Here is a 22,752-nt window from a genome sequence, read left to right as displayed (position 1 = left end):
TTGCAATTATATCCCAACAATGCTCTCAACAGTTAACCATTAACTGCCTTGTTCAAACAAAAAACAAAGGTTGAGGCTCCGTGCTCAACTCCTTCATTCACATTCAAATAACAAGCCTTCTGTCGCTAAATCATAAAGTGACTCCAAGCCTTACTGAACCTTGACGAGAAGTATGTTGGCAAGCCCGAGGGTGGGATGTGAAAGCAGATGAGCGATAGTCCCACTTTTGAAAACTCCAAAGGTACAAAGTTGTGAGGATGCAGAGATAGTGAGCTGTCATGTTAGCAATGCGAGCCCGAAGGAACTTAGACATCAATTTCAGGCCAGAACAAAGAACAAAAAGATTGATGAAATTGAATGGAGTAATCTGCTGAATTCTTATTCCACAGATGATATATTAATCTGAATACCATGTTTTAGACTAGTGGGGCACATTTTTGCCTTGAGTTCCCTTTTAAATGCTTCACTGACTTCTGATTTTGTGGTGTTCTTCACAATAAGATTGTTCATATATTCCAAACTATAACCGTTTTTGTTGTCAAATTTTTTTTAAATATTTTGAACAAGGCCCTCTGGCACAGTCATTGGTGTATGTTTAAATTACGGTGATTAAATGAACATTTATTCTTGTGACATGTTGAGAATGTTTTTTTGTTTTTTTTATTTAATGTGCATTGTCCTAAACAAAAAAAGGTGTCAGTAGGTTCTAGTTAGCCCTAATGAGAACATGAGTAGCCCACTGTGACTTACTAAGATTTAATCAAAACAGAAAAATAATGTTAATATTTGTTAAAAAAAAATATATAGAATAGTGTTAAAAACAATGTTTTTTATTTACCCAAATACTCCCAAATAAAACTTAATTTTTTTTCAACTGTAATTTTAATTATGTGAAAATTCCACTATTTTTTTTTATATCAGTCCATGCCTGATTTTTATGATTTAATCAATTAAGAATGATCAGATACTTTGTTGTAACTTTGCGTTGGTATGTGACTTGCAACAATTTTCGTCTTAACATTCCCAGGGAGGAAATTCTATTCCAATGGCAATCCTTTTTTTGCGTGTCATGTTGACACAACACACTTAGCCGGCACTAATCTCCATCATACGTTACCCTCCCTCTATTGCAGGGTCAAGATTTTAGGGTCATCACATGATGCCTTGCCAAGAGATTACAGCTAAAACTTAAGTATGACAGTTCACTGTTTCACATGAGCGGATTTCTCCTTTCGCCCAAATAAAACCTAGTGCAGCTTTTGAGCTTTTCAATTCAAGGGAAAACTTTGCAAAGAATCCCGACTGTCTTTCTAATGGGCAACTCCACAAACCAGCAGACACAATAGAGCGGCGCTTTTGTGTAAGAGAAAGGCCAGTGCGCTAGTTAAGGGAGGCTCGCCGTGAAAAGAAAAGGGGAGGAGAGACTTCTGGGTGTTCTTCCAGTATTGTTCAAGCATTCTGCCTCTGAGGGACACCTGTCATTGGCTAGCTGGTTTACACAGGTGCCTTCAAGGGAGCGTCAGTCAACAGGTAGCAGCGCCAAGGGAACAATGATGAAGAGATGCATAGAAATGATGGTATGAGGAAAAATCATGTGCTCGCTTTCTAATCCTATTTTTGTGGGCGGAGGAATGTGTCAGTGGTGGCTACGCCTACACCACATACTTCCAATCATTTACAGTCGTATCATTTGAACCCCTTCTTACACTCGCCCGTTCCCATGGTTTCACTGCTGTCACCAAGGCTCGGCTAACTGGAGGGCGCAGAAACCTCGTGGTCCCTTTGGGCACTGGCGCATGGCCCAGAATGAGCACTAATGATAATTTGATTCCCGACACAACACGCACACACACAGCAAGCAGATTGTTTTCATCACACCATGTTGTTTTTGTTGATGTTGTCTACACTACACATTAGGACGCACAGCTGGGAAGTGGATGACAAGTTGTTATTTTCCATTCTGCAAAGGCTGTTATCAGCACTGATTGCATATTCATAAATATAGCAGTTCCTTGAGCTATGTATTGCCACTCCCAGTTGAAGTTTACTGTCACACTAATTATAAAACAAAAAGAGATTTACACATTTTGTATTGTATTTAAAATGACCACAAAATTTGCCGTACAACAGCCCGTTGAGCTTAATTGCTAACAAACAATGCAAAACGCTAAATACAGGCTAACAAATATAGCATCGGTGTTATAGGTCTTTAAGCAATGGATATTTGAACACAAAATTGAGCTGTTTGATACCACTTTTTTCAGACCAATACCAGTACAAGTACTCAACAGTTGAGTTGTCATTGGTTGTTAAAGAACGACCTATATACACCAATATGAAATTAATGGCTTTTTTTTTTTTTTGCTTTGTTTAACATCTAATTTCTAATTCTTGATCGTAAAACAAAAGAGGGCTGCGGAAGGTACCAATACCTTAAAATAAGGTCTGTATCGGTCCTCACCCATTCATAGCGAAAAAAATATTAGTGCAGCTTACTGAGTCAGTTGTTAAACTTCTTCGTGTGTCTTTGCGGTATTATACTGCCCCCAGGTGGCCAAGGAATACACCAGATGGAGCAGCAAAATGTCCATTGAATTGAAGCAAGAATGTGGCAAATGGGTTCATTCTTTATATTCTGTTTAATTATATATGTTTATTTTATTTATGTACAGTCCCTCTAGAGTTGCAAAGAAATGCATCTGTTGTCTAAGTTTAAAAAAAATCTGCCACAGGTGGAAATGTGTGACTCACTCAACCCGCGGGAGTTTAATAAGCATCCATATTTAGACGTGACCTTTCAAGCCCTTCCTCCTTGAAACTGTGACCATAGCGATAAAGGGGACAATGTGTGTTTTCTGCGTAAGCATGTGAGCATATGTGCACGGAAACACCGTTTCAATGTAATCCCAAGCAAAGACTGACCAAATAGAGGTAATTGAATCACACACTGTGTCCACTTGATGTGTGCGTGCGTGCATCCCTGTTGACTCTTTGTAAATGTGTTTGCACAGCACTTCACCAGGAAGCTTGAACTCTGTTTGTAAGTTGTTTTTAGTTGTTTGCGTTTCTGTTTTTTTTTTTTCCCCTTCTCATCATCAATTGCTAAAAAATGATGAGCTGGCTGATGAACTGAACCTATGACAATTATTCCTCTTTTGTGTCCTTTATTAAGACTTTTTTTTTTTTTTTTTTTAAACCAGTTTGTTGTTGTTACTGGCTGGAATGTTAATTGAGGTGGTGGGTTTGGTTATTTTGCGAGTGACAGTCTTGTTGACTCTTAATGGAAGAATAGAGCAAAGTTTTTCGTTTTTAACTAAACCATTGACCAAATGCTCCGAATTAAATAAAAAAATTAAAAAAAAAACACTGTCTTGCAAACGTGCTCAAAATTTCAAAAAAAAAAAGAAAAAAGAAAAAAAAAGAAGTAATTTTTAGTTTGCTTATCCTGACATTTTTGGAGCATGTCTTATTATATAAGCCATGGTTCGCATAGAGTCACCATTGGACCAGGGATAAGGATTTTTTGATAGCACATCTAATGAAAATCGATGGAGAAATGAGCTTATGTCTAAATTTCAATATAATTGCATTGCATTTTGATGGCAACCTGGCTCCTGCCAACATGGCTGCCACTTAGGCACATTGATTAGCTAGGCTGCTACACCGCTCTGGCATATTTGTAAGTACCACATGTTTAAAACAGTAGATTCATTTAATTGAATTAATTATATTAAAAAACACCTGCTGCATTTTCGTCTCACCACAAGGAGGAAGCTAACCTCAGGCTAAAGTTTAGCTAAGTTCAGTTTATGTTGGAGGAGAGTTTCTTTGAAATATTAGTTAACCTAATTACACCCAGAATTTTTGTTTCAAAAGGTCAATATGTGTTAAACCAAAAGTTGAACAAGTGAAATTGATGAGTTGAATATCTGTTTGCCACCAAAGTGCTACTGCTAGCTCGCTAGTGAAGCTAAACTTTAGCCAAATGCTGTTCTTGTTACCTTTTTTCGCATTCCTCACTCATATTTATACTAAAAAGTAAATCCACTGTCCAAGATTCTTTGTGAGAGCAGTAAACAACTAACATTAACATGATAAACATCAGTAAAAGGTTAGCATCTGGCTAATGTGTTTAGTCCATATTTGAACATATTTTCAGGCCAAATGAAGCCTGAATTTCACATTTAAGATATTGTTTAAAGCCCAACATGTCTATTAACAGTCAGTATTGCAACTTGTCCTCACAGGCTACTTGTCCAAAGTGTTGAAGAACTACACGGAGCAGGCCTGTGACGGAGAACTCCTGACTGTTCGCTGCCCGCCGCGCACCACCATCACCGTCCAATCAGCTTTTTACGGAAGGAAAGGCCCCTCCGACCTCCACCAGTGCCCTCAGAGCTACCAGGCCCTCCTTGGTTATTATGACGCTCGGGGGGATGAGTACTGCTCTGTGTCCACTGCACTACAGGTAATTAAATGAACAAATATTCCTGATTAGCCTCGTTTGTGTAAGTTGTCTATACTTTCTCTTGAAAGAACTTGCCCTCCATTTCAACTGTGGTCAAGGGTTAATTCATATTTGGAGGCCTGCTGATTACGTAATGCGTTTTCCGCTAAATTAAACTTCCTGAAGAGGAGGCAGGCTTCTCTGTTTCCTCGTGACACAAAGCGATTTCATGCGCCCTTTGCCTCAGCATCCGCTCTCAAATTAGGATGCTTGTGGAAGGACTGCATCGCAATACAAACACACACGCACGCGAACTGTCCGCCATTCAGTCAGCCGTGTGGTGTATTTTTAGTACATTGTTGTGTTGAACACCAGTGTGTTGTTTCATAATAGCCTGGACCTTGATGAATGTCCACAGACACAGAGCACATTGTCTTCAAGTGTAAGATGACAGTATTGCTGTGTCAACCAGAATCCTGCGACCTCTTTTGACCACCATGCTTGCCCCCGTGCTTGTGTCAGTTTTCTCTGGGTACTCCGGCTTCCTCCCACATGACAAAAACCTGAACTGAAAACTACATTTCCCAGAAGTATACATGTGGTTATGAATAGTTGTTTTCTTATGGTGACCAGCAAATTTGAGGGTCATGTGTTAGACTACGTTGGACTTAAAAAAGGATGAAAACTAATATGGAAAGAGATGAATGGCTAGACTGGACCCTTCCGGATTCTTTCCTCCCTCCCACTGTGTTCTGATGGTTTTTCCAATCCTGTTTGAAGTGGTTTTAGGTTTGCCGGCTCCTCATTGTTAACCGACTGAAAGCGTGTTTTTCCCCCACCTCATGTTTAGAAAATGCTGGACGAGTGCCAAGACAGAAGGAGCTGTCAAGTTCTTGTCAACAGCCGCGTGTTTGGGATGGACCAGTGTCCTGGAAGCAGCAAATACCTCACAGTGTGGTACAAGTGCAGACCCAGTAAGTCCCCCCACTGCATTGCATCTGCTTCACATATTTTCCCTCACAAATAGCATACTTGTTACGCATAATTTGTCATCTTTAAAGGCTTGGTTCGATGGGAGGTATTTTTCAAACATTGACCTCAGGAAGGATGAGATGACATTTTATTCATATGGTAATTCTAATTCAATAATCCACCCATTTTCTTGACCGCTTATTCCTCAAAAGGGTCGCGAGGGGTGCTGGAGCCTATCTCAGCTGGCTTTAAGGCAGTAGGCGGGGTACACCCTGGACTGGTTGCCAGCCAATCGCAGGGCACACAGAGACGGACAACCATTCACACACACACAAGCACACCTAGGGACAATTCGGAGCGCCCAATTAACCTGCCATGAATGTCTTTGGAATGTGGGAGGAGACCGGAGTACCCGGAGAAGACCCACGCGGGCACGGGGAGAACATGCAAACTCCACCCAGGACGGCCGGCGCCTGGACTTGAGCCCTTAGTACTTGGAGCCAGACGTACTAACCAGTCATCCACCGTGCCGCCCTAATTCAATAATTGTAAATATAAATTAAAAAGATTCTGAATTGTATTAAAGTGCACTAAATGTACTTAAATGTAAGAAAATACTTTGAAATTCATGTGAAGAGTAAATTTCAAGAAAACTGTAAAATACAAAAAATGTTGGACTTGAAAATTCTATTAATATATAATAAAATAAGATTCATGGTTTTATGAATTGATAACAGGCTCGAAAAGGAAAAGGAAAATCAATTTGATATCGATTATTAGATTTTTGCCCAAATCTTCATCTAAATCAACTGGCGTAAGTGTCATCTTAGACCACTTTAAACGGTTGCTTGACAAGCAACAAGTCCTGGTTCTAGTCTGCATTTGGCACTCAGTCATCTGGAATCTTCTTCACCACCTGTCACCACTCTTAACAGGATAAGCGGAATTGAAACTGGATGGATGTGTTGTCTCAAAGAAAAAAAACCCTTATGCCTTTTTACCCGTAGCCAGGAAGCTGAGAGCTCGACAACAGCCAGCGCCGTAATCCCAACCAGACTCTTGTCTTCACTGCGGCTCCACAGTGGAGGATTTAATCCATTGATCCCTCTGCTCTCCCTACTTTTCCTTCCTCCAATCAACAGCTCTTTGTTCCCTGCCACTTAACCAATGACGTGCTAGGCGAGGAAAGAAAAGCAGCGTGGGCGAGCACCAAGTAGGTGTCACTGCCTCTGAAAGAAGAGGCGTACGGCGGATAGAAAGAGGAAGTGAAGGAGAAAGAGTCCATCCATCACCAAAAGACACAACAAGTCACTCGGTCTACCTTCTTGCCTCCTCTGCATTCTTGCTCCGCTCCCCACCCGAATGTGGGCTGTTTTCATTTGCCGGCCAGTGGAGCTGCTCTGGTGGTCACAGGTCACCATGACTGGATGTGTGTGAGGAATGCCGCTGCGTGGCTCTACTTGTCCACCTAGCAAATCTACCTCTGTGTGTTGATGCTCCGTGATGTCTTCGGGCGGCTATTGCAAACGGATCATTTGACATTTTATACCCTATTTACATACCCGAGTCCAGTAAATACAGGCTGGAGCAAATGTTCTAACATGCAGTATGAAATAACTTCATCAGCAAATAAATGATATCTAATGCTGTGATTTCAACTCGTTTGTTTTCCCAGATGAATATAAGAGCAAAGTGGTGTGTGAGGAGGACAGGATGAGGCTGAGCTGCAAACGGGGGATGCAGATCGCCGTCTACTCCGCCATGTTTGGTCGCACCCAACAGGGCACCCTCGAGTGTCCTCTGCACCACAGGAGGGCCCCGTCAGTGGGTAAGCAACCATGACAACAACACACCATTACTAATTAAAAAGAAAATGTGGCGTTCCTGTCAACAAGGTCCAACATGAAACACTAATGCCACCTAGTGGCAGAAAATTACCTCAACACTAATTTATGACTCAATTTTTCACATTCTGTGAAACATAGAGTTTTGAACATACTGTATGAGCGAAAAATAAGATGCGGTGCACATAAAAACTCAAAAAATGATGAATGGTGTACTCATCATTAACTTGGATGAAGGACACGGCGCACTGTCAAACAGAGGGATGACAATTAAAAAAAAACAAAAAAAACCTGACACTGGCACTAAAAATGAAATAAATAAATAAAACTAAAATGAAGCATTGAAAAAACAAACAAAAAAAAACTAACAAACCTGCTGTAAAACCTAAACTAATTCATTAATTCAGATTCATGAAGCACATCCCAGAATGCTGTTTGCTTCTCTTATCCACATCAAGCCAATTTCAAATTAATATCACTACAATTTAATAGCACTACCTTTTAATTTTGTTCATAGCTTTCGGGTCAGCCAAGGTTGCGGGAAGGATTTCTTCCATTAAGACTCAAAGGTGGTCAAAGCAAATCAAGTCTTTGCATGATATTTAAATGGCTTTCCTTGTCCTCTAAATTCTTCTGCATAATAATTGAGCATTGAGGGAAAGAATGATGTCTTGCTTTTTTTTTTTTTTTTTCTGGAAGCAAAACATACCAAGCGTCACTCTGCGTCTCGCTGTTTTTATTGATGACTCCAACATGTCAGGACTCGAATGCATCTTGAGCACAAAGACCTTCACAAACGCTTCCTGGCCTTAATTCCGCTTTAAGTCTTTACTTGGTGGCTAATATTGCACCATTTTACCCTGCTGTGCGTTTTGGGAAATTTTTCAGCTTCCTCCAATGATTTGTTGACTTGCGTCGATTGTTGCTTTAAACCGGAGACAGATTTATGATCATTTTAAGCAGTCGTTTCCTCGCCGCGCTCTACAAAGCATCCCGAGATATATAAAACCCCGCGCACAAAGACGCACACATTGTCGGGGCGGAACTAGCTTGGAATGTAGATCAGATGTCATGCCATGCTCAGAGATGTGCTGTAGGATTGAGTTGCCGCTAAGAATGTTCCTGTGCGTGCGCGTCCGCAATCCAAGCTTGGACGCATGACAACTGTGCTCATAATTTAACGTTTTTATTGTCGTTTTATAGTGCGTGTGTTGAGTTTATATGGCAAGGTCCACAATTCAAGCAACACAATGTGGACATGCCGTTTGTGTGTGTGTGGCCTTTATGCGACACTGGGTTCAAAAGGCTAACGCTAGCAGTGGGAGTAATCAGAGACAATTATAAAGCACATAATGTTCCTCCACTCCAGTAGAGCAGCAGGTGGTTTGGTGTGTGTGCGTGTGTGTCTAATATCTGGTTTCAAGCTCGTCATTAAATACAGTAGCGTAGCTGTGGCAGTAGCGTTGGCAGATGAACTCTACTGTTACAGTGGTACAAAGGCCAGATTAGAAGCTAGGAGAAGCATTGTTAACTGTCACATAGCATTAGCAATTGTGCGCGCTTACAAAGCACATGCAAACGCCATGCTTGTCTATGTCTCTCGCTCACACACATGCTCGCATTCAGGCTGTTCCAGACTGTCTAGTGGGATTCCCCGTGTCTTGAATGCGGCTCCCGTGTCACGGCGAGCAGGAAGTGAGCTCGTCTTGAGTGACAGCGCAGACCCACACTGCTAATTATCTTTCACAAACGGACCGCCTCTTGTTCTTCGTGGCCCCGTGGATGAGATGCAGGAAGTGTTTGTGGTATCTGACGCTACGTCCAAAACCAAAATTGGTATTTTTAGTTGAATGCCTCATTCAGTGCGTTTTAGCATTTTGTTTATTGTGTGCTGTTTTTAAAACGTTTTAGGTCGCTCAAAGCTGTATTTTTGGAAAGCTCCGAAGTAATGTGACGACTCAGTGGCTAGCAGCTTTTGTGTGCCACCATTTGAGATTTATCCAAAAATAACCTGCTTAACTCTTTGATCGTCAAAAACGTTTAACAACGATCAGTAAAATCACGACGGATGCCGCCATAAACGTTAAATAACGTCAATTATGTTTATTTATTTTTTTTTCTCAGTGCATCGTCTAAGTGCAGTGCTGCCTGGTCAATGGGTTGTGGAATCAAAAACACTAACTATGGCCAGCAGATAGAAGCTTTGTATCTCTTTTCGAGAATGATCAAAGCCTCTATTATATCAATTTTTTTTTTATAACGTGTGGCAGTAAAAGAGTTAAGGTCTTTAGTTTTCATTTTCCAACAGCCCAAATGCTAAAATTGTAATCAAAGTGTATGAAAATAAGTGATACGGAGACAAAGTGCATCATTATCCAATGCATTTTAGCGCGTCGCGGAACCTGCCTCAAAAATAACCCGGAGTTTCTCATCTCTCACAAATGATTTATATAAATGCACATAACAACCAATGAAAGTCAAAATACTGTACACCATAAGTTAAACAGAAGACAAATACAAACAACGACAGTAAACACGGTAGGTTAAAATCTTGAGTGATGTCCTTACCTATTGCAATGGGCTCTTTGTACAGTTCGACTACTTCCTAAACTCAACAACACTCCTTTGTTACCTGTCTTTCATGATTGGACAAACTGATTAATCCAGGTGTGTCTGGTCATTGTCGTCATGGTAAATGGTGTCAGGAATACCTGGATTAATCCGTTTGTCCACACCTTAAAGACATGAAATGAAGGAGTGGTTTTGAGTTCAAGAAGTAGTGGATTTGTGCAAAGAGCTCATTGACTTTCCAGTGGTCTTTCAAAAGTTTCAGAAATTTCAGGCTCAGTATCTTTTTCCTACGGTACTGGTTGCTATGGACCTTTCAAAGATGCATGTGCCAAACTATAAAGGGGATGTCAACCCCTTAAAACAAATTAATAAATATTGACAATAATGTTCTATGCAGTCCCACTAGTGTAAATACAGAATTTTGGTTATTATTATGTTAGTGGAATATGAGTTAAGCAGCAAAATCCAGTAGTTTTAATCCATTTCAGGGGCCGGCGGCCATTTTGCCACTTGCTGGATTTTGCTTCATAACTCATATTCCACAAATGCAATATTAATCAGAATGTCATGTTTATACTAGTGAGGTCACATATAACATATTATTGTCAAGAAATGTTTAAGGTTGACTTCCTCTTTAAAACAAATTTTTCTCAAAACGAGGGATTTCAACTTGACAACAATGAAATTGTTGTCATGTAATTTTTTTTTTACATGTTATTTTAAATGGGATTAAGTGTAGAATTAGCATACATCAATAAAGTCTGATTTTGTGAAAACACATCACATATGTATGAACATAAATCTGTCAAAGTGAACTAACAAGTAGAGGCAATCTTATTGGTTGGCTTTGTATTTCTTTCATTTTGGTACAAAAATACCTTCTTGAGTGGCCTCACTTGAGAAAACAATTGGAAAAAAAAAAGGGAAACGAACATTTGTAGAAAAACATTGTATGTATTCTTGTCAGCATAGCCTCAGTAGATGTAGAGGTGTCATTTTGCACCAAACTATTTTAAAGCGAATTTGAAGCTTCAATATAGACGGCGTCTTTCTGTCCAGGCGAAACGTTGTCAGGAGTAAAAAGTACAGTATAGTGTTTACATTTTAAACTTAGAGAAAGATTATAATTTACATCATCGTCCTGCCAACATATGATTGCTGTTTTCTTTTCTATACAGGACATTTTTAGCTTGTGAAATTTTTATAGTTGCGGAACACTGCGCAGTATCATGATGAATCCACATGAGCAAATGCAGAAAAGACATGCGGCCAATTGTAGGACGTCTTTGATGTTTTTTCCTCCTTGCTTTTTCGGGAGGGGTGGCGGAGTCGGACAGGTCTTAACTGTGATGGAGGAGCCTCAAAGCAGAAGCCCCCTTCTCTCATCTGGCTCATTATCATCACACAAAACTCTTGACATCTAAATTACTCCCCCTTTGCCTTGTCTGATTGCGCTTTTTCTTTCTCGGGGCCGCCGTGCTTTCATGGCTTTCGAACTAAGCCTTAACAGACCGTAGGCATCTCTTGATGGAGCTGGAAAATGATTACAGTGCTATTTTGTTTCACTAGAATTGCGTGCCTCGCTTTGATGTGTTAGGCACAGATAATGACTCTGTTGACTTGTTTTGTTCATTTTTATTCACACTATACTGAAAGATAGTTGAGGTGATATGCTGTATTCTAATTCTGCAAGTAGTGGTCTCCACTCTGAATCCATTTAGCAAACACCTCAAAATGATGCATCCTTATTTCCAACAGACATGGCAACTGTAAAGCTGAACAGATGAAGTCATGACTTACTCGTGTTATATTTTGTGCCCTCAAAATATTCCGCTATCACCTTACACACCATTGCATGTCAGATGTCGGCCATACAAAGACTTGTAGTATCACAAGTGGCTTATGGATCAAATGATACGCTTCACATGTGAGTCATATGAGCGGAGGAGGAGATAAAATAGGTCTCCCTATTGTGTTTGGAGCAGCTACTGCCAGAATATTCCGGGAAAGCTGTATTTTCAGATAACTTTTATGTGCTTATGTTAGATTCAGATAATTTTTTATTTTTATTTTTATTTTATTTTTTAAATCCCACAAGGGGCAATTCATTTGTAGTCAAGTAAGAAAAATAGCTTAGACCTTCCTGTTTGCAGCCTTCTGTATTGGTCATCATTCATAAGTGACAAAAAGTCTCAGAAATGACTCCCTTATTCCCGTTTTCTCTCGAATGGGAACCTTCTCTTGTGAGCCACAGGCCCGTCCTTGTTGGCAGTGTGCGGTCCTACAACAGCCACGAAGGTGCTTGAGGGTAAAGGTCAGAGTTAACAGAGGTTATTCATGCCTGTGCACCCTGTGTTTGTTTGCATGTAAAATAAAGCCCTTCTATGCTCGCCTGTAATGAGAGCCAGAGAAAGTTGGAGCCAAGGGAATTCTCATTTAAACCCCATACAAAATATAGTTTGTTCAAACACACAATACATAAACTAATGTGTCTTGATTGGCCTCTGGATCCCCATCTGTTGGTCTGTGAGAGTCTTGTTCTGCTTCTACTCGCAGTATTAAGGCCAGGGAATGAGAATTCCAGCCAATAGCTGCGTGTCTGGCAGTGGACTCCAACATCAGAAGGGACAGTTTTTGGCAATAAGGCAGACCAGAATGTCATTGTGTCATATTAGCTACAATTAAGACTTCCGTGGAAACAGTCAGGACGGACTGTAAATGTTAACATTTTTCTGTTTTCATTCTTCACAGTCACAGTGTCCTATCACTGGTGAGCTATTTTTAGAGGGCTACTCATGTTGTCTTGGGGGTAACAAGGACATGCTGGCACAATGTTTTTTTTTTTCTTCTAAGTATTATTATTATATTATTTATGTATTTATTTATTATTTTTGGCATTTTTGGTCCTACATACAATACACTTTAATCAACAGAGCAAAAATGCATCTGTGGTTGCAGTGTCTCTTTCGTCTTGATCCCTCCCTCCTCCTTTGTGTGTACCTGGTCACCCCTCCCTCGCTGCTCCCCAAGAAGGAGGGGAAAAAAAGTGACTGGCCCCAAGCAGCAGTTACATCTCAATCTATTTATTATGACTAATATCTGAATCAAGGTGATAAACAGTCACACTTCACTTCAACTCTTTTAGTTGAAGAAAAAGAATTTGTAAATGGCCCTGATCATTTATTATTATTGAATGCACTTGTGTGTGAATTGTCAAGTCTCTGAAATGTCTCGACAGATTTCCCAGTTCCACGCTGGTTTCCAGCAGGTTTTGACCTCGCTGTGTCCTGGTCAGGAATTCCAGATTGTTAGTTCCTGCTGGGGAATGTCCGTTTGCCCCCACCAACGTGCATTTGAAGGGATAGCCGTTTAGAGGCCAAATTACTGCATACAAGTCTGTGGTCTGATTTAAAAAAGCACTGGGCTATTCCCTTCAGATTAGGAATTTATTGTAGCCCAGGCCTTAATGTTGACACCAGGCATGACCAATAGTTTCACTTTCACTTCCTGACTCGAACATTTACCCTTTGACCTGTGCCACCATTCATTGTGGCCTGTTGACATGTAAAACTGAGCTGCTGTCTCACATTCTGTCTGATCTCTCTCACTCTACTACCCTCCATGGGGCCGTCTAGGGTGAGCCAGGTGAGAATCGAGTGTCCATTTTCAAAGGTTCATTTCCTTGTGTTGTTTTTAGAGGTTAGATGGACCATTTTAGGGGTTACACGCAGCGTGGGGACTTTTGAGGCATCTGTACCAGGACACATTCACGTTAAGAAGCTTCTGTTGAGTGTTTTTTTTTTTTTTGCTTGTCACATAAAAGTCTGTGTGTAAGAATTATAAATTTAGTGCAGATTAGTAGGGGTGTGAATTGCCTAGTACCTGACGATTCGATTCGTATCACGATTCACAGGTCACGATTCGATTCAATACCGATTAATCCCGATACGAATTTATAAGTCGATTGTTGCGATTTTTTTTCATTCAAATTTAGAAAATACTAATCAGTAAGCTTGTAGAGTGTAAGATTTATATGAAAATGTATTATTTATTTATCTGAAATTTCAGTCTTATAGAGGTTGTAATCTGTTTCATGTTTGAACAGCATTAAAATAAAATATTAAGGCTTAATGTTCCGTTCATATAACATTCTTCCATGCTCAAGGTGTGAATCCTAACCCGAAGTCAGACGTTTTGTTGAATATTTTTCCATTAAAAATGGAAGTTTAAAAATCGATTCACACACACAAAACAAAAAACAAAAAAAGGCAATGATGATAAGACGTTGAATCGGCAAGACTACCGAATGAACAATTCTGAGCTCTTAAAAAAATAAAAAAATAAAAATAAAAAAAAATAAAATAAAAAATAAAAAAAATAAAAAAATCGATTTTTTTTTTTAATGAATCGATTCGAGAATCGCGCGATGTAGTATCGCGATACATCGCCGAATCGATTTTTTTTAACACCCCTACAGATTAGGGTTGCGTTTTGAATTTTTCATTTTATTTCGTTTTGACTTTTGTTTTGTTTTTTATTTCAGTTTTAATTAGTTTTCAGGGCAATTTTGTTAGTTTTTATTTAGTTTTTGTTTTTTGTTTTTTTTCAAAAAATACTTAGCGTTTTACTTTTGTTTTTATTAGTTTTAGTATTAGTTTTTTTTTTTTTTAATATTTCATTTTATTATTATTATCATTATTTTTTTTATATTGAGTATTTGTTTATTGCAAGGTAATTTAAAAAAAAAAGTCACGAAGTACCGGTATTGTGTGATAAAGTACAGCAAATAATTATGAAACAACTGACCTTCCTTCTTCTGTAACTACAGATGTACAGAAATGCCAAAATAAATACATTCAAAGGGGTTAGAGTGCAGAAGTGAGTGGGAGTATGAAGAGCAAAGTGATGACGTGACAACCACATTCATCAATGTCTGATATCTGTACACAAACATGGCTCGGGTATCCTTTCGACAAAAAGAGGCCCAAATTAGGTTTTGTTGTGACTCAGAGAAGTCGAGAGAGTCTGCATGGAAAAGATGTTTTGACCTCTTTACAATATTTGTGTTCAATATGCTTGTATAGCTGACAGATGCGTATTTAGTGCTTTGTCTGTCAATCTATTTCCAGACCTACAAGTAACTTGGCAAGTCTAATAATTTTTTATTTTTTTTGTCTTGTCAGATTGCCAGTCATCCATTACTCTGGAGGTCGTGACCTCCCGCTGTCAGGCCAAGAAGAGCTGCGTGGTCCGAGCCTCATCCAGGGAATTTGGGGATCCCTGCTACTCCGGCACCAGGAAGTACCTCAGTGTCATCTACACTTGTGGTAAGTCATGAGCTTCCTACTTATACCACAAGGGGTCGCTGTTTACCCAATGATAAGCTTCACAGTTTCAGCTTAGAGGCTGCAATTGTGTTTTTTGTTTCTTTATTTTACCAAAGGCAATACTGACAATTGCGTTGTGGCTTCAAAAACTAGGAATGAACCACATTTGTTGGACAAAGATGCCATAATATTAATAGTAACTGACGGCTCTGAATTGTCCATAAGTGTAAATTTGAGTTAATTTTTATTCTATGTTGCTGATACAGGTATTTTATAAACATTTGCCAGCCAAATTCCACACACAAATCCGCTGTGAAACTTCCAAAAGTCAAGTCAAAATGGCTTGAATCCATTGTTTATATTCCGTGCAGTTGAGTGTGAGCGATGGCCTTATTCTTTTGTTTTATCAGTAACACACCCTCGGGCTAATCCTGACAGGTCAAGGCTGTGATTCTTTAACCATTCTCTCAGATGCACACACATTATCCAGATGCCTCAACATCCGGGACTGATCAATCAGCTTAGTGGCCTGGAGCCTCTCAAATCCACTACAGCACAGACAACTTAGTTTAGACCTGCTTCACACCGGCATATCTTCTTTTGAAAGTCCATTGTCAAACAGTTCTCCGAATGGCCGTCCAACTTTTATCTCAACCGGTGGATGCAGACGAGAACAGGCGGACTGTTCAGCTGTGTTTATAGAGTCGTTTTGTCTTCAATGTGGTGTCTGACCTTCCTTATCTGCCTCTGATAACCCATCACAAACTCGCCAAACGGCTCGATAAATGAGCGGGTGTTTGCGAGGAAGAAGGGAAGGAAGTGGGATGGTAAATATTCAACAGAAAGAAGTGACGAGGGGCTGTTGCTGCCAGGTTGGGCAATTGAAAAGTTTGAACTTGAATACTGCGGCCGTTGTAGACATGAAGTCACTGGTTGCTCCGAGGCTCAGGGAATAAAAATGGTAATTAGTGTGTGCATGTGGTTGGGGGATTCCTCTTTCATTGGCAGCTGAACCCCGTTTTATGTATCCAGACTGTGAGAGGAAGCATGTGAATAGTGGCCAGTGCAATGTTTGATTCTAGTTGAAAATGGTTTGTGTATTCTATCGGCTCTTTTCTATCTTAAAGCACCGCCCACTTCAATTTTAACTGTCCTTTTATGACCTAAGTGCTATTTCACAGTCTTTTGTAACATGCCAAAATGAATTAACTGAGGAAACTGTTTTATGGTTGTGTGCGCTGTAGGTGTGTGGCTAGGTTAACATTAGCGTCAGCTTGTGTGGCTTATCAAAGAATCAGTGAAACCTCGAAAGTCAAACACCCCTGAGGTGATATGATTCAATCTAACCAACATTTTTAGATCTCAGGGGAAAATCACTCCTTCGGTGGTCAGAAGCAAATGAACCAGAACATGGCAACAGCCTCCAGGAGAAAAAAAGAAAAATAGAGTATTTATTGGTCCTATTGAACAAACATGTTTGTTTTTTGTTTTTTTAAATCAACTTCCACATTTGACTTTTAATTTGTGTCATATTTGATACATCCGGTCACAATTCTTTAAATTCGTACATTTTTAACGGTCACAAATATAATGAACAGATATATCTAATATATTCGTATTTCCAAAAATCAAAGAACATTTCCCATGATTAAAAAGTATAGTCTCTCTCATTTCTCAATTGGGGCGATCTTGCAAGGTCACTGAAAAAGCCATCATCAGGGTGATTACTGCCCTCTCATGGATTATACCTGCAATGCATGTGTCAGCTCATATAAATCAGGGAATGGGGAAAAAAAATATAATCCTCATGAAATAGAGGACTCAAAATGTCTTAATATGATACGTTTGGCATTATATTAAACCTATGGGTATATATAAAACCTTTTAAATGTCCTTTTATAATGGGTAGAACCAACCATAAGCATGCTTGTGACTTATTTTATGTAATTGGGCGCCCAGTTTACCAGAGGTGGGCATTTCCTTACTACTGATAGACGCCCGTTTTGCTGAAGATTGTCGGACTGTCGGTCCTAAAAATAATGATGACGGAAGCGTGTTTAAAATAAAATCACGGGCTGACGATTATAATTTGTCTTGAAAAAAATGATGGACTGACAATGATAGAAGGGTGCCTAAGACAAATGACAGACCAGCAAAATCTTGTAAACTGCTCACCTCGACATATTTTGGGCGCCCTTTGTACTACTAAAAGTGCTAATTTTTGCCGGCGTAAGAGATGTTTTACAATGCTAATCCATGTTCTAGTTCCTAGGTGAGTCCTATATAAATCCAACTACAATACATTCAGCTTACTTTCCTTCCTTCCCTGAGGCATCTTAAAACCTAAATCAGATAAGGAGGCCCTCTTCTACAAACTTCCCCCCTGTACGACTTCCCATTTGGAGTGCTGCAGCGTAATGGATAGGCCTCTGCGAGCCTCACTCACGTGCTGCCTCCTTTGAAGCATACACAGCAGACTGGTTGGGGGTAGGAAAGCCTAATGAACAGCGCTAATTGCTGAGGAGGAAATTGATTAATTGCAGCGCTTAACTGAAGTGATTGACTGGTGATCTGTTCTGGGTGTATACCCCAATTCTGGCCCATAGTCTACTGGGATTTTTTTCCAGTCCTCATGACCCTAAACAGGATAGAGATGATGGATGAACTTCCTTGGTTTAGGTTTGAGCTCCCCGGGTGCCGTATATTGTATCATTTAACAGATGTTCAGTAACTGTCACCACATTTATGTCAAAGCTCTCAATCTTGGGGGAGGGGGGTCAGATTCTTGCAGATTGAATATTTCTATGCATACCGTGTGAGGACCTGGACCTTATTTGCCATATGAGTGAGCATACTGTAAGCATACATTACCTTGAGATGAAAGAAACAAATCATTGCACAAGGTACTCATGTGACTGCTGCAAACCGCACACCCCTCCTGCTCTCAACCACAATTTAATGTCGGAAGAAGAACCCGAGGGTGTTTAGACTGGCCCGTTTGTGTGGACGTGCGGTCACTACTCGCTGCCTTGTAGCCCCAAACATCAGTCTCCCTTGAAGCGGGAGGGGAACCCCCAGAAACGTATGCTCATTAAGTGCAGAATTATGTGTGAATAAACATGATTTGATTTTAAGTATCTTACATCATGCCGCACATGCAGGCTTGTGCACCCAAGCTGAGGAATCAGTTTCAAGACTAAAAAAAAAAACTGTCAGGTCTCACACTTTTAAACAAGTTAGCACTGCAAAATACCCTTCATGACTGATTTCGGCTGCTTGACATGGTCCAAACCTCAAAATGTTGCATTTCATAAAGTTTTTTAAACCGTTCCCAATCGCGGTCAAAGAAGAGAAACAATTTTGTTTTCAGTTCTGCCTGCTATGTTTTGTTATGACGGACTATAAAGTTAGTTATAATGATCGAAGGGGAAACTGATCATAAAACATCCTGGAAGCGACTGTCGTTTCCAATGATAAAGTTTTTATACGCCAAAACAGGATTACTGCAACCGTGATCGCGTAATTGAAGCCTCCTATATTAAGTTTAGATTGTTTAGTTAGTTTAGTTAGATTTAGATTATTTTTAATTTAAGAAATTTATTTTATATTTTTTAATTTAAATAAACTAATTTATTAGTTAGATTTAGATTGTTTTAATTTAATAAATGTATTTATTAAATGATTTATTATAAACAAATGTAATAAATAAATGTTTAAATTTAAATAAACTAATTTAGATTGACAAACTCATCATAGACAAGAGCCTACATTCTTAAGAAATGTCAAACTAATTTTGTCACGGGCAACATTAGAGGGCCGTTATGACTATGAATCCATTTAAATGTATGTTCACCTCATATTACTACACAATAAATTGATGGCTAATTAGTTCTGAAATCAGAGCCAGTTAAAAAAAAAAGTTCAATTATTGCTCCATTTATTTTAAAAGAGACAAAAAATATATATAAAGTCAAGACAATTAGCAATTGTGATATTTTAGTAAGATTGTCATCATGGGCCACATAAATCATATGGCGGGCCAAATTTGTTGACACCTATAGCTTAAAGCTTGATTTTAGAGAAGAAGAAGAAAAAAAAAACAGTCTCTTCAAACTTCTTCCGCGAACAATCTAGGCTAAATTTAGCTCCTCCCTAATATGCAAATATTGTCTTGGCCATTGAGACAGGTTATGCCAAAGTGGGGGCTCGTCCGGAACCTGACCTCTCGTTGTTGCGCTGGCATTTCTGTCACTTCTTATAGTTAAAGGTGAAAACAAATTGTTTTTGGGGTTTTTTACTATTGTTTGAAATGGTTGTTATGATGGCTGGTTGTGAATTGGATTTGTCCCATTTCCATTAGCTGCTGCTATTGGAGAAAATGTAAAACCCGACCACCCACCTTGTGTTCAATCTAACATGTCAGGTTGCCCAAACCTATCGCACTTATTCCAGTGAATCAAAATGTTTTCTGCCTGTGTGTTCAACCCCACTCTCTGTCCACTTCCGGTCATACAAACCATGAAAGTTGGCGTAAAAAGAAAAAGTCTGCCTTTGTCTTGGTGTGTTTGATTTTTAGCGAGCAGAAAGGAATGAGTTTCGTTTAACACAAACCTGAGTCTGCACAAAACAACCGCAGCTGGCACGCTCAGGAACACCGCTGCGAGAAAACACACGTGACCTCGTCTGACCTGTGTGTGTGTTGCATTAATAGCATCTGTTGTGATGCCTGCCAATACCCATACAAGGCATCCCGTGTGCGACTTGCACACACTCCAATAAAGCTTAGCCAGCCACTCTTGGCAAAAGTTAAAAATTAAGCATCTGAAAAGTTTCTGGGCGAGGAGCAGCAGGCGCCAAATGGGTTGCCATGGCGATTTGCTGATGCCAGGGGCATGCGGGGATTGTGCTTTGCCAGCAGGTTAGGTCAGCCGTTGTGTGCCCTGCGATGCCTCTCATTGACTGTCGTCATCCGGTATCTGGTCGCCTGCCAATCGGCCGTAAAAGTGCGCCAGTAAACTCTCGTCACACTCAAGCTTTCAGGTTCCACGTCTCGATCGAGATCACGAGCCCTCGGGGAACGTTTTTCACTTGAATTAAATTAAAATGAATTCGGGGCAAAGTGGATTTGGCAGAAACGAGAGGTGTTAAATTCCCTCCTCTGTTTTTACACCCCCCTCTGGCTTTCGCCCTCATTTTTGCTTGCGCCGTCCTTCCACTCACACTTTGCCTGTTGATGTAATCACGAAAACTTTTTTTGTGTGACCACTCTGAACAATATGAGAAACAAGGGATTCTTGCTGGGGCGCTACTACTATCTGTAGACTGCACTGCACATACAGTGTGTGGGATGAGGCACAGGTTACAGGATAAGTACCATGACAGTTACATGTGTTCAAGATTATTATAATTAAAGGGGAAGTCAATCCCCCCCAAATTATTGACAATATGTTCTATGCAGACTCACTAGTCTAATGTTAATATTGCGTTAGTGGAATATAAATAAGTTAAGCAGCTGAGATAGGCTCCAGCACCCCCCGCAACCCTTGTGAGGAATAAGCAGTCAAGAAAATAGATTGATGGATACTAAAACTAATGAAAATTACACTAAAATGAAGCTTTTTTGAAAATAATAAAAACTCACAAACCTGCTCGAAGAACAAAAAAATAATTAAAATCAACTTATTTTAAAAAAAACAAAAGTGAAAAATCCATCCAAAATTATTCGAACCTTGGTTCTAATTAGCTTTGACTCATTCAGGGGTAAAATCAAGACATTTAGCTGCAGGTTACTTCTATCATCTCAAGCCTCTATAATAAAAATATTAAATCAATATCTCTTCAGACTGGGAATTATTATAAAGGCATCATGTTGTCATACAGATCTTGTATTGGCCCTGATTTGATTGCGTGGTTTTGGCTTGGTCTACTCGGTTCTAGAAATGGCAATTCCAAAGAGCGTTCACAATTGTTACAGTAAATGCAGTGAAAGAAGTATGCACATAAACACGCGCAATCTCTCCCATGTCTGCATGTGCAACTGAATACTTGGGCCTGAAAGTGCAACTTAAGCAAACCCGCAAGAGCGCCTCCTGCCAGTTCTATCGCTCGGTTCACGATTGCTCTTTCTGTGTCCTTGTTTTCGATTGTGCGTGCTCAATGGGAAGGTGGCGGTAGTTGTTGGGAGCATGTGGGGGCTGGGTTCAAGTTGGGGGGCAGTCTAATTCTTTTCAGCTTGTGGCTGGTTTCAGTTTTCTTCGTGCGGTGGATGAATATGGAGAAAGAGAATGGGGGTGGGGGGGTGGGGTAGTGGGTTAAGAAGGAAGCATTAGCGTGTGTTGGGGTGCATGAACGTGTGTTTATGTGAAGAAGCCGTGGGGCATACATCAAAATGTCCCTGCAAATCTGCACATGGAATAAATGTTGAATGTTTCTAAGTAGTTCTACAGCACCACAAATGTCTTAAACATGTTCTGACTGTCATAGAATCAAAAGTTCACGATAAATACCGTCGTACACTGTAATGCACATTCTGTGGCTTTGGCACAATCAATTGGATTGCATTCTTTCTATTGGAGGAAAACATCAAAGTTAGCTTATTCTATGACTTTTTGCAACATCAATGGAGCAACCTCAACAAGGGAAGACCAGTATGTTGATGCTTTTATGTGTATACATCAAGGTTAATTTTAGTTAACGAAAATTAACAAAAAAATTAAAAATCAAAAAACATTTTTGTTAACGAAAGAGAATAAAAACAAAAATTAACCGCAACTACATTTTAATGTTTACAAAACTAAGTAAAACTGTCCTTTGTTTTCATCTTTGGTCATGAATTTAATACATGAGCCTTTGGGGATGATTTTAAATGTGATTTTAAGTATATCTATTTTGATATTAACTGGAAGAAAGACGTTTGAAAGTGTGTCACACAGAAGTGCTTTCGTCTAGCAGCAGCCAATAGAAAAGCGGCTTCAGATGATGTCGCTCCTATAGGCGACAAATTTGCCTGCTTGACTTTTGGCTCCAATGGCTCAGCTCGCCTCCTTTTTTTTTTTTTTTTGCCATTTAACTCAGCTGAGATGCAAAAGTGCAATTTTTTTCATTTTACCATGGTGTTTATTAAATACTGCACACAAGTAAATACTAAATGAAAACTAACAGAACCACCCTGAAAACTAATTAAAACTACCTAAAAAAAAAAAAAAAAAAAAAAAAAAAAAAAAACTAAAATGAAAATTCCAAAACTGTAATAATATCCCTGGTTTACATTAACAATGCCGGAGCCAGCGGCATGAACGTAACGTCCGACGTAATAAAAAGGAGTCACTATAACACAATTTAGCAGTAATACATTAAATGATACTGCCTAATGTGTGGCACGTGCCCCTGCTGAAATGTGATTGGACCCAGCAGACGCCAAATGATTGACATATCACGGCACCGGCGCAGTGACGTCGCACGCCTGGCCGATGCAGCCTGCCAGCATTTTTTTCAAGCAGACGAGAAGACGCCTACTAATTGTTATGCCCCTCCTGAACAGTGGCTGGCGCTACTTACGACAAAGCATTATAATCCACCTCACTAGGAGTCT

General features: G+C 39.7%; 1 protein-coding gene across 7 annotated transcripts in view; it reads left to right on the top strand.

The window, feature by feature from the left end:
* eva1aa (eva-1 homolog A, regulator of programmed cell death a) overlaps positions 1–22,752 on the top strand; it is a 282,265-nt gene that overhangs the window by 234,018 nt on the left and 25,495 nt on the right. For 5 of the 7 annotated variants that reach the window (XM_077511023.1, XM_077511024.1, XM_077511025.1 and 2 more), the window contains 4 exons: positions 4,248–4,468; positions 5,298–5,421; positions 7,095–7,247; positions 15,018–15,161. The exons of 1 other annotated variant lie outside the window; for it this stretch is intronic. In XM_077511023.1, coding sequence (XP_077367149.1) covers positions 5,301–5,421; positions 7,095–7,247; positions 15,018–15,161 — 418 coding nt within the window. In that variant the 5' untranslated portion in view covers positions 4,248–4,468; positions 5,298–5,300. Of the gene's footprint in view, positions 1–3,600; positions 3,680–4,247; positions 4,469–5,297; positions 5,422–7,094; positions 7,248–15,017; positions 15,162–22,752 lie in introns of those variants that run through there. One more of the 7 variants, XM_077511027.1, reaches the window with a different exon arrangement.

The sequence above is a fragment of the Festucalex cinctus genome, chromosome 21 (genome assembly GCF_051991245.1).
Source record: "Festucalex cinctus isolate MCC-2025b chromosome 21, RoL_Fcin_1.0, whole genome shotgun sequence".
NCBI classification, from domain to species: Eukaryota; Metazoa; Chordata; class Actinopteri; order Syngnathiformes; family Syngnathidae; genus Festucalex; species Festucalex cinctus.
This window is presented reverse-complemented; position numbering and strand designations above follow the sequence as displayed.